At 42.1% G+C, this 14,400-nt stretch overlaps 1 protein-coding gene across 5 annotated transcripts in view; it reads left to right on the top strand.

The window, feature by feature from the left end:
- Adamtsl1 (ADAMTS like 1) overlaps positions 1 to 14,400 on the top strand; it is a 924,007-nt gene that overhangs the window by 756,286 nt on the left and 153,321 nt on the right. For all 5 annotated transcript variants that reach the window (XM_087904876.1, XM_087904875.1, XM_087904874.1 and 2 more), the window contains one exon: positions 8,715 to 9,016. In XM_087904876.1, coding sequence (XP_087761002.1) covers positions 8,715 to 9,016 — 302 coding nt within the window. The remainder of the gene's footprint in view (positions 1 to 8,714; positions 9,017 to 14,400) is intronic.

The following is a 14,400-nucleotide window of genomic DNA, read 5'->3' as shown; positions in this document are numbered from 1 at the left end:
GTGTGTCATGGCTCGAATTCCCAATCTGTGTGTTAACTTGGGATGCTGAATGTTCCCATTTCGTCAGGAGTTTGTTAGGATTTACCAACTGACTCATAAAACACTTTAAAGCACTGTGCAAATCAGCGTTTGACATAGAAGGACGAGGTACATTTTTTTTACATTGATTTCTTTAGTTGGGTCGGGATAAGACGGGTTAGCAGGTGTGTGTGTGCCCTGGCATGGGGGGGGGGGGGGCAGAGCACAGCTTGCAGGAGCTAGTTCTCTCCTACTATCATGTGGGTTACTAGAATTTGATCTCAGCTCACAAGCACCTTTACACACTGAGTCATCTCTCCAGCCCTGATTTTGTTTTTTTCCCAGTAAGATTAATACTAATTTAATCATTTATTTCAATTCAGTAAATATTAATTGTTCTCTGAAAAGAAAAAGTTCTAAGATTAAATACTTTAAATTTTTTCCTGATGATGATGATCACTGAAATTAGGAATTATTAATAAGTACATTGGAAGCGGGAAACAAGAGCTCTGAAGCAGAGCGATCCTTTGGGTTTGGGGGCACATGGACCAGGAAAGGTGACTGAGACGGTGGTACCCAGAGAAGCAAACCAAGCTCGGTCATTTAAAAAGGAAGCCTGTCTTAGTTTCTTTACCTGTTGTGGAACAAGATGTCCTGGCAAAGGAACGCTGGGGAAGGGTTATCTCAGTTCCCAGTTCAGTTATCACACTCAGTGATGGGAGAAAATCTCTTTATGCCCTCAGATTCTCTTTTCCTTCAGGCACGAAGCAGTTTCTGCAAGAAAGCTATCGGAAACTTCGTAAGATGCCAGCTGCCTCTCAAGCCCAAATGAAAAGTCTCTTTTGTTTGCGTTCTAGGATCTGTCAACCTGTTCTCGGTTTTACTGAGACATATCATAGTGATTTTGATGCTCACTCACCTGCAGGCATGATGCGCAAGGATTCGGAGAAGCTACAAGAAGTGGTTCTGTCTGAGGCCCTGGGGAGGGGGGCCCTGGGGAGCACTTGGCCTGGAGACCTCCATAGGAGCTGCATCACTAACATGGGTCTTTGCAGCCCCAGAGGCTGTGAGGTGACAGTGCTGGAGAGTCACTCCATAATTCCATTCACGTCTAGTGCCCTTAGCCAGGGCTATGCATGTTTAAGCGAGATTCTATTTATTTGCTTTCAGGTTCTGGCTATGACAAATGATACTGCTCTGAACATAGTTTAGCACATGTCCTTGTGGTATGATTGAGCATATTTGGGGTATATACCCGAAAGTGGTATTGCTAGGTCTTGAGATGGGTTGTTTCCTAATTTTCTGAGAAATCTCCATACCAATATGCAAAGTGGCTATATCAGTTTGCACTCCCACCAGCAATGGAGGAGTGTTCCCTTTACCCCACATCCTCTCCAGCATAAGTTATCATCAACGTTTTTGATCTTGACCATTCTGACAGGTGTAAGAACATTTCAGCCATTTTAGAAACATCTGTTGAGGGTTCTCTGTTTAGGTCTGTATTCCATTTTTATTGGATTATTTGTTCTTTTGATGACCAATTTCTTGAGTTCTTTGTATATTTTGGAGATCAGCCCTCCTTTGTCTAATGTCAGGTTGGTGAAGATCTTTTCCGATTCTGTAGGCTTCCATTTTGTCTTGTTGATCACGTCTTTTGCTTTACAGAGGCTTCTCAGTTTCGGGAGGTTCCATTTATTAATTGTTTCTCTCAGTGTCTGTGCTATTGGGGTTATATTTAGGAAGTTATCTCCTGTGCCAATGCATTAAAGTGTACTTCCCACTTTCTCGTCTATAAAGTTCAGTGTGGTTTGTTTTATGTTGAGATCTTTGATCCATTTAGACTTGAGTTTTGTGCATGGCAATAGATATGAATCTATTTTCATTCTTCTACATGTTGATATCCAGTTATGCCAGCACCATTTGTTGAATATGCCTTTTGTCTTCCATTTTATATTTTTTGCTTCTTTGTCAAAAATAAGGTGTTTGTAGGTGTGTGGATTGATATCTAGGTCTTTGACTCAATTTCATTGGTTCTCCTGTCTGTATATATGCCAATACAGTTTTCAGTACTGTAGCTCTGTAGTAGAGTTTGAAGTCAGGGATTGTGATGCCTCCAGAAGTTCCTTTATCATGCAGGATTGTTTTGTCTAATCTGGGTTTTCTGCTTTTCCATATGAAGTTGGGTATTGTTCTTTTGAGGTCTGTGAAGAATTTTGCTGGGATTTTGATGGGCCTTGCATTGAATCAGCAAATTGCTTTTGGTAAGATTGCCATTTTTACTGTTAATTCTACCTACCCAAGAGCATGGGAGATTTTTCCATTTTCTGGTGTCTTCTTCAATTTCTTTCTTCAAAAATTTCAAGTTCTTGTCATTCTTCCACTTGTTTGGTTAGAGTTACTCCAAGGTATTTTATGCTATTTGTGGCTATTATGAAGGGTGATATTTCTCTGATTTTGTTCTCAGCCTATTTGTCATCTATGTAAAGGAGGGTTACTGGTTTTTTTTTAATCTTGTGTGGTGATACATTATTGAAGGTGTTTATGAGTTGTAGATGTTCCTTGGTAGAATTTTTGGGGTCTTATGTAAACTATTATATCATCAACAATAGTGAGAGTTTGACTTCTTCTATTCTGATTTGTATCCCCTTGATCTCCGTTTGTTGTCTTGTTGTTCTAGCTAGAACTTCAAGTACTATGCTGAATAGACATAGAGAGAATGGAAAACCTTGTCTTGTTCCTGATTTCAATGGGATCTCTTTGAGTTTCTCTCCATTTAGTTTGATGTTGGCTGTAGGCTTGCTGTATATTGCCTTTATTATGTTTAGGTATGTTCCTTGTATCCTGCTCTCTCTAAGACCTTTATCATGAAGGGATGTTTTATTTTGTCAAATGCTTTTTCAGCATCCAGTGAGATGATCATGAGTTTTTTTTTCAGTTTGTTTATATGGTGGATTACATTGATTGTCAATGGAGATCATTTTTAAAGTAAAATTTCAGATTGTGTGAATGATTTGAAAATTCCTAGATAAATCAATTGAGGAGCTGTCTTCCCTTTGTGATTTTTTTTTAATCTGATTGTTTTGTAAAGGTTTTTAAATCCTCCCCCCTCAACTTCATTTAGAGACATTAGGGAGTTTCATGTCAGTTTTCCTGATGTCATGGAGAGGTGGGAAAGGAGAAGAACAGAAACGGGACAAGAGGGCTGTCCCTCTGCAGCCTCTCTTCCACCCAGCCACAGACCTTTTCCATCCGTTGCCAGTTTCCTTTAATGCACAAAGACCCAGCTTACATTTAAGTCACTGTCTCTCGTCCAAAAGCTCTTACTCTGTCACTACCTCAAGTGTCACCCAGAAGCAAAAGAACAAACTTTTCAAGTAAATATGAATAAAAGAAATTTGCAAATGGATGCAAAATCAGTGTGTACATTGGGCAGTGGAGCCCTAGATCCCACTAGATAATTGATCTGCCTTGTAAAAGGGAAGTCATTTACATTATGAGTTTTCTGCAACTGCCAGAGTGGAAGAATACCTCAAAGTTGATGAAAGTCTAAGATAGTCAGGAAAGATGTATGGAACCGAGCGTTCCTGTTCCTCTGTGACCCATCTTAAAGCACTCCACTACTTCCCCCAAGGGCTCCACTTTATTCCTGCCTCTCTTCTCGCTCTGCTGCCACGCCACAAATTCCAAACATAAATACATACCAGAAAGAAGAGGAAGCCACAACCCTGTCGACTCACCGCTAAACAATGAACTCAAATTGAAAACTACCAAAAGTAGACGTTTGCAATGTGATTCCCTGAAACTTCCAATATGAATTTTGAAATAGGACTTATGACTAATAACAATATAGAAATAGCATTCCTCCAGGGCTGGAGAGATGATCTTACAGAGGACCCTGATTCTGTTCCCAGTACCCACATAGTGGGTAACAACAGCCTGGAACTCCAGTTCCAGGGATATAATGCCTTTACAAGTACCAGGCACAAACATGGTACACAAACATATGTGCAAGTAAACACTTACACTCATGCATAAAATGCATCTGTTTTTAAAAAATGACACACTGATAAAGTTATCATTCCACTGACTAACCCTGGTGCATTTTTAATTTTTATTACTGTGTGTGCATACATGTGTTCACAAGTGTGTGTGTATGTACATGCGCACACACACACACATGTGCACATATGTATGGGTCAGAGGACAGTTTTTGAAAGCTGGTGCCTTCCTCACACCATGGGTTCTGGGGATCAAACCCATGTCCTCGGGCTGGGCCTGTCTTGCTCAGCAAGCACGTTCACTTCTCAGCCGTCTTCCCGGCCCTAGATGAGTTTTGAAACAGGATTGTGTATAGGAGAGGAGTGGGAAAGGGGAGATGGGGGAGAGAAAAAGAGAAGGGGGGAGATGGGGGAGTTCAAAGTAAGGAAGAAAAAGGAAAGATAAATATGTCAGCTTCAGAGCATACCCATAAAGGTCCAGCCTCATTTGAACTCATGTCTGTAGTGATATACAGCTAATCAATCAAGAATATGCTTGTTTTTGTTTAGCAGTTTAATGATAAGATGGTTGTTTTTATTAATTTGGGGCATGCCCCTAACGTCATAATAGTTGGTAACAAACTAAACCACTTAGGGATCTTGCAAGTGACTGTGATTGTCACCGCTTTCTGTGTCATAAAAGGGACTCAAGCAATAAGTCCAAGTCAGAAGCTCTTTGTTAGTGAGATGAACAGTTAAGCTTGCAATGAAAGGTCAGACCAAAGCCCACTTCATTTTCTGTGTGTGTGTGTGTGTGTGTGTTTTCTCAGAAATGGGAAAACTATTTATGGCGATCATGTCATCACGTCTGAAGTTCACAGCTGACTTTTGAAGACTTCTCTGGCACACCCATTCCTTATCCTTCATCCAGCAGAGCTACACTAACACAAAGAACTTTTGAAATGACTAAGTTAAGCTTCAGTAAGAACATGGAACTGTTATCCACTGCAGAACATCCCACTAAGCAAGGGATATTCAGGATGGGACTTCACAACATCACACTTAAGCCTCCTCACTTGCTGCCCTCTCTGTGGCCTTGCTTCCTCCCACTCGTGGCCTGAAAACCTGAGATAATCAATGGACAGCTAGAAGATGTAGGAATGTGAAGGAATGCTTCCGAAGAAACACAGTCACCCATAGAGCCATCTGTACAATCAGAAGGTCTTCCTTGAAATAAAATCTCCTGACTTCAACGAGGGGGGACTGTATTATACTATACCATGTGTGCAGCAGAGAAATTAAAATGGCTGCCAAGAGACAGTACCATATCAAAATCGAATTGTTTTTAATTGACCTGAACCTGATGAAGTCCCAAGGATCGCAGGTTGGGAGCTACATCGGTGAAGCTGTTTTGCATTTGATAGGACTCTCATTTGGAGAAAAGCAGATGTTTATTTGCCCTTTATTATGAGGGGACAGGGTATTTTATTACTATCAACTCTACCATCCATATAATCAAAAATTCCCACACATATATTTTATGTGCATATTTACATATTCTTTTTCATTTGAAACCCCTACTTTAAAAAAAGAACTCTTGCTACTGTGGGTTCATTGGACTTCTGTATCTTTAAGGGTAATATTATTTAGATTCAGCAAAGATACAAAGTGTAAAGTCATTCATTTTATAGGCAAAAGGGAGCTGAGGACACAGTTTGTGTATCATGTCTATTCCAGGACTCACTTTAGAAAATAAAGCACAAACAAATACAGTTGGTTACCGTGTGTGTGTGTGTGTGTGTGTGTGTGTGTGTGTGTGTGTGTGTGCCATATAGACATATAGAGGGGGGGATACCTAGAAATAAAATAAGTTTGAGAACTGTATGTGAATCTCAGACTATTTGGCCTCTCTAGCAGACATTCTGTTCTTATAACAACAGTTGAAATACTACAGCCCACACGCAAGATCCAGACCCTTCGCCATCTCACCCCCTACTCTACCCTTACCCAATTTCTACAACTGAAGTTTTGTTGGAGGCAGAGACAGGCTGATCTCTGTAAGTTCAAAGCCAGCCTGGTCTACAGAGTGAGTTACAGGACAGGCCCCAAAGCTACAGAGAAACCCTGTCTCAAAACAAAACAAAAAAAAACCACAAAGTTTTGTTAGACCCTAGCCCCACTGATCTACCTACTCACTTTTTCCAACAGTGACAGACTTGAATGGTTGTAACACAGACTACACAACATGCAAAATCTGACCTAGCTCTTTACAGAAAAGGCTTGCTGACTCTTCTATGTAAGAGTCACAGATGAAGTCTATTATAAGTATCATGAGAAGAATCCTAGGAGAAGTCCATAGGATGCAGTTGGAGTTCTTGCTAACTTGTTCTAGAACAGTGGTTCACAACCTGTGTGGTGCGGGAGAATTGTCTGTATTCTGTCAATCATGTATTTTAATAAAACGCTGATTGGCCAGGCAGGAAGTATAGGTGGGTCAACCAGACAGGAAGTAGAGGCGGAGCAATGAGAATAGGATAAGGCTAGGGAGGAGAAAGCTCTCTCAGCCACTCCTGCGCAGACCACCGAAGCAGCAACATGTAAGCTGACAGCTGAGAAAGATACGGAGCCATGTGCTAACGTAGATAAGGATAATGGGGTAACATAAGTTATAAGGACTAACAAGAAGCCTGACCTAATGGGCCAATCAGTTTATAACCTTATGGAGTCCTGTATGTGATTTCTCTTTGGGATTTGCCGGTTGTGGGGTACCGGGCGGGACGGAAACCCCAACATACCGGCCCCTCATGTTACACCTGTGGGTCTTGACACTGTGGAGGTTCAACAGGCCTTTACAGGAGTCACCAAAGACCACTGGAAAACACAAATATTCACACTGAAATTCATAATAGTAGCAAAATTACAGTGAGGAAGCAGCAACAAAAATAATTTTATGGTTGAGGGTCACCACAGCATGAGAAACTGAATTAAAGGGTCATGGCATTAGGAAGGTTGAGAGCCACTAATTTAGGACAAAATAGGGTACTACATTTTTTTTTTAAAAAAAAAAGTATTACTCATTACTCCTTTGTCAAGTCATCTGTTGCATTCTTATCTACAAAATGACTTAATATGCATTTCCTTTTATGCAGACTTCTGCGTTCTAAAATCCAGGGCTGTGTATTTGTCATGATTCTTAATCTAAGAGTGAGGCAGGTGTCAGTGAATATGCAATAAGAGAACATGCAAGCGGTGATTTTGATAATAGGTTCTGTTTTATATTTCAAAAGTGTTCAGACAGATGGCATTATTTAAAGAAGGAAGACATTTAAATATTTTGGGAATACTATTTGCCCCTATGTCTCTATGCTAGAAGATACAGAAGCCAAATATGATATTGGGGTGAAACTTTTGGGGGGACCATCCTGAGTAAATAGAAATAGCCATTCTATTTACCATTCTGGTGAGAGGTCTAGTGGCTTTTCTACTCTAGATGGTGGCTCCTCCAGGATAAGAAGAGGGAGGCTCTTTTGAAAGGGTCATTTAATATGCCTCCTCGCAGGCAGACTGATCACTTCTGTCCCACAGAAGGCCAACCTCAGACTCAGGAAGCATCTTGGTTGTATCAACAATGGGTTGGTTTACTGTTCAACTTTCAGTTTCCCTGCATTAGCCATGAACTGTTTTAATGCCGTAATTTTCTTATCAGTTCCTTTTCTGCCAAAGTCCTGGTGAAGAAGCCTAGTTGGCTGCCTTGCCAGCCTGCCTCCCTGTGAGAAAGCAGAGGATCATGGGGGTGGGGAGGAGGTCATTATCCCAAAGTTCGTTCTCCAAATTATTATACTAGCTTTTCAGAGAATGTTAATGGATCCCTCCGGGCTTTTTCCCCTAGGACCTCTCAAGGCCACTGAAGTTATGGCTATGGTTGATTAATGAAGAGCAAAAGCTTTTGGGGAATTTGGATATTTTCATACACTCTAAAGAAAGTCAAGAGGGGGAAAAAAGGTCTTTCTAGTGTAGCTTCTTTCCAAAGGTGGGGGTGGAGGAGGCGGAACAAACTGGTATGACTGCTGAGTCTCTTGTTTACTGTAACATGCCTGTGGCTTTCAATCTGAGCGTGGTTTTCTGTGTGATATAAAAAGACATGGAGTTCAGACTGATTCAAAGAATGTGTGAGGAACAAGGCAGCGCCATTCTTGGAAGCTTTAAAAAAAAAATCCCTCTTTGTGCATAAAAATAAATCCTGGGAAGTACACTGAATCTGAGCAAGGAAAGTTGAAGATACGTGTTCCAAACTAGGAGAAAACTCTTCCTGAATGTCTCCAGGGGCTTATTTTGTTATCGTCTTTTAGTATCAGTATTAGCCTAGTGTAAGAAGTGCCAGCATCCTGCAAGAGGCCCAAGTGCTGGGATTTAGAGCGAGGAGGAGCCCCACCAATGTCTTGTTGCCACGAAGGGTACAGAGCAATGAGCAAGCAGGTGGTCCGTGACTGGAATGTCTCGCAGCTGGGAGTTCACATGACACTCTCGAAACACACTCCAGCGAGCTCATGAGCTAATGTGAAGCTGCCAGCCCGGGACGGGGTGGAGGATCCTGAGCACATCCTGACATCCTGGTCCAGCTCTGGGAGCGGAGGCAGGTGCGATGCAGCCCCTCACAGCCCCCATGGCCTCCTGCCTGGGGCTTCTTATCCTGTCGTCTTGTTTTCTTATCAACTGCAGGTTCATTCCAGAAGCTTGGTCGGCCTGTACTGTCACCTGTGGTGTGGGAACCCAGGTGCGAATAGTCAGATGCCAGGTGCTCCTGTCTTTCTCTCAGTCCGTGGCTGACCTGCCTGTGGATGAGTGTGAAGGGCCCAAGCCCGCGTCGCAGCGTGCCTGTTACGCGGGACCATGCAACGGGGAAATTCCGGAGTTTAACCCAGATAATGCAGACGGACTCTTGGAAGACTTGCAGGACCTGGGCGAGCTGTATGACTGGGAATATGAGGGCTTCACCAAGTGCTCCGAGTCATGTGGCGGAGGTAAGGAGGGGACCCCAGATCAGTCTACCATCTTCCGGGTGTCTTGTGTTCCCGAGTGCAACTGTGTCAGATGTCTGTCCTAGTCCAAGAATGATAGGTGAAGAAAGGAGAGGCGGCCATTCTAAATGTAAAATATCCCGAAGGAAACTTTGGAGGATTTCTTTTGTCCCAAGTGACTCTCCCAGTCAGCTGTGAGCAGCCAGCACAATCCTGGCTTGCAGCTGTCGTTCCAAGGTTACGTTCTCAACACCCCGTTTTACTTGTCTGTGCATTTCCTCCGTGTGTTTTGGGGTGAAAGGAAACCCCACTTCAGCACATCCTACTGTTCTCAAGAACACAAAGAGAGACCCAGAAATTGATTCAGCTTCTTTTCCGAGTGAAGGAGGGTGTATAAAGACAGTGAACGTCATGCGCAACCGGCGCTAGGGGAACAAGAGAGCAGGGAGCAAAAGCAGACCCCGCTCTGTTCTGTAAGAGGGAAACCAGGTTGCAGGGAAGTCGTGGGACTCTCTCCATCCCTCACAGCTAGTAACGATAGCACTGGGCCCAGGCCAAGGCTTCTGGTTTCTGTCCTCACCCTGGCTTTCCATCATATTATACCTCTCTACACTCATACAGAATCCCCGAAGCTTTCTCATTGTAGGTATTAGTTAATGTCAAATGTTTACATATATTTTCACCTGGCTCCCTTGGGTATATTCCATGATGATCTAGAAATAGTTTCCATAATGTTAGCATTAATGTATTAATGGTGACCAATAACTGTACATATTTATGGAGCAGCGCATGATTTGGTGTATATATTGAAGGGAGATTAAAACCAAGCTACTTAATCTCTTCAGTGATACTTGAGGGGAGCCAGGGAAGTATGTGTGGTTGCATTAATCCATATGGGTGTGCATAGAGGAACCAGGACATGATGCCCAGGGTCTTTGTGAATTACTCCTCCAGACAGACTTTCTCAGAAGCAGGAGCATACTGTTTCAGATTGGGGAGCAAAGTCTCTGGGGTCCTCAAGTCTCTGCAGCCCCTGTGCTGGAATTTCAGATGCAGACTGCCATCCTTGGCGTTGTAGTGTGTGGCAGTGATCAGAACATGGATGGCCATGCTTACTCAGAAAGCACTTGACACACGGAGCCATCCACCCAGCCCCTGTCAGGGATTCTTTATTCAGAATGTTATGAAAAGGAATGCACTAGGAAAATCAATGAATTCTTTATGATATGCTTTGTCATCATGGACAAATATATTGCTATTACAACTATTGTTCACATCAGTCCCAAGAGAGACTTTTTGGACTGGTGGCAGATTGTGGGCTGATTCCCCACCAAAGTCTTAGAGGCTCCACATGCCCAGTGAAGATTTGACTTAACCAGTGGAAAAAAAATAGTCAAATAGTTTCCCAAAACTGTTTTCTAAGCCATGACATTTGGGAAACTCTTTTAAAGGCATCTTTTGTTCTGACTGAGAATGTAAGAATGAATGTGGCCACATTGTCCATCACACGGAGCTGAAAAGGTCTGAACTCTGCTAGCAAAGAATGTACTTCTCTCTAGCAGTTCTTTCTAAGCATTTAATAGTTCTGACCTCAAGGTTCATGTTTGTATGCACATCTTCCAATTTCAGGCCCTGGAACTGTTGGAGTGTTTTAATGGAGAGCCCTGCTATTTTAAAATCAAAATTCTTCCAGATGACTCTAGAGGACAGAGTCCTGAAACACAGCTAATGCACTGTGTTCACTTGGTGTGGGTCTCTCACTTTGAGGACATCCTTTCTTTCATGCCTGATAAGAGAGACGTGTTAAATAAACCTCGTTAATCTCTGAACCCCTACAGGACCCAAGAGGCCAGGGGAAAGGCTGGACGTAGCTGGTGACTGTCATTGCTTCTTTTGTTTTTTGTTTTGTTTTTGAGACATGGTATCGCCACGTAACCCAGACTGGTCTTGAACTTGTGGAATCCTCAACCGCAGCCTCCCTAATGCTCGTATTACAAGCATGCACTACCATACCCAATTGCTCCTCTTAAATATAATGAGCGACTCTGAATTCCAATGGTTGTGCTTTTAGCCCAGACTTCTATGATCATCTAAACTGAATGTTCATTATATAAACTCAAAAACAAATGTGTTTGAAAATACACCATGCTTTCTCTGGTATGGTTCTCAGTTACAAGTCAAGCCTGGAATTTTATGAGAAGGTGGAAAAATAGATGCAGTAATGGGATATAAAACTAACCAGATACCTTTCTCTTTAAGAATCTAACTCTTCTACTGACTAACTAGGAGTTTAAAATTGAGTTTTTAGGGTATATGTGCAGTATATTAATTTTAAGAATTTTCAGTCAAAACCAAGATTTGGATGTTTGATATACAATTGATCTCTACCTATAGGAACTAAAAGGTTTTGTATGATACCCAAGAGAGGATCAAATTACTAAAATTTCTTAGGTCTTCAACTGTCAACAACTGAGCACAATGTGCCAAGGTAATATATTTACACCTAAAATGTAAGAGTTAAAAATTCTAAAGTGACAAAATTATGATTAGGTCATGTAAGCTATATGATGCCCATATGCACTACCGAATCACTTCAATATACGGGACACGTATGTTTTCAGGTCACTGTTTGACAATGATATCTTGCTGTATTATCAACTTCGATCTTTCACCAAAATAAAACCCATAAGATTATATATATTTTTAATCATTCTTGTCTAAATCAACCTAAAATATGCAAGATTAAAAGATAGAGTTGAAATCATTTGGAATTATAGAGCCAGTCAGGCTAATTTTATTGTTTCTATAATCTCAAGATGAAATTGGATATAACAAAGGAAATCTTTCACCCAGCAGAAGTAGTAACCAGAATGAATTAGCTAGTACTTTCAACCCATAGTTGGTGGCTGAGGTTCACTGGGTTGTCATCAATATCACCTGACAATCAGACTATTCAGGGAGATACAAACACAGGAATCCCACTTTCTTGAAGACGAAAGTCTTCAGACCTGTAAATGGTGGCCTACCATCCCCCACTCATCCTCATCCTGTGCTTCCCTATGTGCAGACTGACAGATGTGGTCCAGGAGAGCAGTTCTGAACCTGGGCAGTACTGTGGTATTGACTTCCTGGATGTCGAGCCAACTTTAGAGTCTATTTTGGAAGAATGTGGAACTGACTTCAGCAGAATTTAGGGTGAAGCCTTGGACCTATGGCTTCCTTCCTCCCACTTTTCTCTTCTTTTGTCAGAAGAGGAGGACCCAGAATCAGAATACACTGTGCTTACCCACAAGTTCCCCATTGCTTTTATAAGGTTAGTGTCAGGAGACTAGAGAGACAGTCCAGTGAGTGAGTTTGCTATGCAACCATGAGGGTATGAGTTCAGATCCCACATAAATACTACATAAATAGCTGGGTGGGGTCAAGTAACTGCATGCCTGTCATGTCAGAACTGTGGAGTGAGGGGACAGGATTGCTGGGCCTTACTGAGAGATAGCCTAGCTACAGGCTCAGCAAGGGACCCTGTCTCAGAGAAATGGGGCAGAGAATAATGGAGCAGAGCACCCCCCTCATCTAGCCTCTGCATATATATGCATGAGCAAGCACAAGTGTGCACAGCACACACACACACACACACACTCACACACACACACTCACACACACACACTACACTTCACACATGCACAAGCATACATAACATATGCATATATATTTGGGTTCAGGATTCTGTTGTTTTGTCTACATTTTTGTACAGTTGTACATTTTTGCCTTCCTCTCAATGCCAGGAATACAGGGAGCGCAAAGAGTCCTTTCCATTCTTTTCGCATTCGCCATATCAGGGCTGCACCACACTCCATGGTCCTTTCTTCCGGCCATCCCATCCCCGCTTCCACTCCCAATTTCCCTCTGTGTTTAGATCATCCTGCCCATTAGTCATTGATATATCCAACCTAGAAAAAAGAGCTATGTTTGACCACAGGATTGGCCCCATGTACAGTTGAAGTGTGGCTAAAAATGCCCAGGCAACTGACCGCGTGACTAAAGAGACTTAATACACAGCATCGCAGAGCGTAGCACATTGTTCTGTAATACCTTAGATTAAAACTTAGTAACTCAGGAGTGCTTCTTGATCTCAACCTGGGGCTACCCCATAGGTACTTTTGATCTGCGATGATTAATGCTCGGCAGAAGTATATATTTGGGATTTAGAAAGCCAAGGGAGGAGATCACTGAGGCCCTGCAGAAACCCTGCCTTTTCCACCCCACTCCTTGCCATCTTGGAAGGGCTTAAGTTCTCTAAACAGAGAGTTCTCCGAGTAGAAACAAATTCCAGCCCGTATACACCTAAAACAGGCACTTTCAAGTAAGGCAGATGACAAGCTCTCCGATCACTGGCTGCCTCAGAGTCCCTGGAGCACAACAGGGTGGCGTAAGGCTTACCACAGCCTGGATAAAGCCGAAAGATGTGTTCTAGAGCTTCCCAAATGCTATCAAGCAGACAAGCCAGTAGAAAATGTCTTCCTCGTTATCAGGTTAGCATACCAAGTGCTGGATTTCATCATGGCGTCCTCATACATAACATTCTCCTCTGCTCTTAACCTTCCCTCTCCTTCCTTTCCCCACCCCACACCTTCCAGCTGGTTCCCTTTCTCCCTTCAGCTAGTCCCCTTTGGACTTTGTTGTTACATGTAACCCATTACTCTACTTCTCATCCTTCTTAAAAGTTATTTCTCCCCTTCTGTAATCCCCTCCCTAGCTTGTAACCCATATATGTGTATGTGTGTGTTTATACATATATTTTATACATATACATATATATTTGCCTGTATATGTAGATACACATGCACACACATGTGTATGTATATGTGTGTACAAATTCCACATATGTGAGAAAAACCATGATTTCAGAGACTGACTTATTTCATTTAACATAATGATTTCCAGTTGCATCCATTTTCCCACAAATGCAATGATTTTCTTTTTCTTTTTCTTTATGGCTGTCTAAAATTCCATTGTGTGTCTGCAACACATTTTCTCTAGCTGTCTGTTGATTACTATCTAATCTGATTCCACTTCCTGGTTATTACGAACAGGGCAGCTATAAACATTGAATATGCAAGTGTCTCTATGGTATGCCTAACTACAGTCCTCTGGTTATACACCCAACAGTGACACAGTTAGATAATGTTTTTATTTTCAGTATTTTAGGGAACCTCCATACTCTTTTCCATAGTGGGTGTACAAGTTTTCTCCCACACCAGCAGTGAATAAAGCTTCCTCTTTTTCACATCCCCATCAACTTTTGTCGCCATTTGTTTTCTTGATGATATACATCCTGATTGGAGTAAGATAGAATCAGTTAGCAGTTCAAATGTGCATTTCCCATG

The sequence above is a fragment of the Myodes glareolus genome, chromosome 3 (genome assembly GCF_982192425.1).
Source record: "Myodes glareolus chromosome 3, mMyoGla1.1, whole genome shotgun sequence".
In the NCBI taxonomy this organism is placed as follows: domain Eukaryota; kingdom Metazoa; phylum Chordata; class Mammalia; order Rodentia; family Cricetidae; genus Myodes; species Myodes glareolus.
The sequence above is the reverse complement of the archived record's forward strand: the minus strand, read 5'-3'. Positions and strand labels throughout refer to the sequence as shown.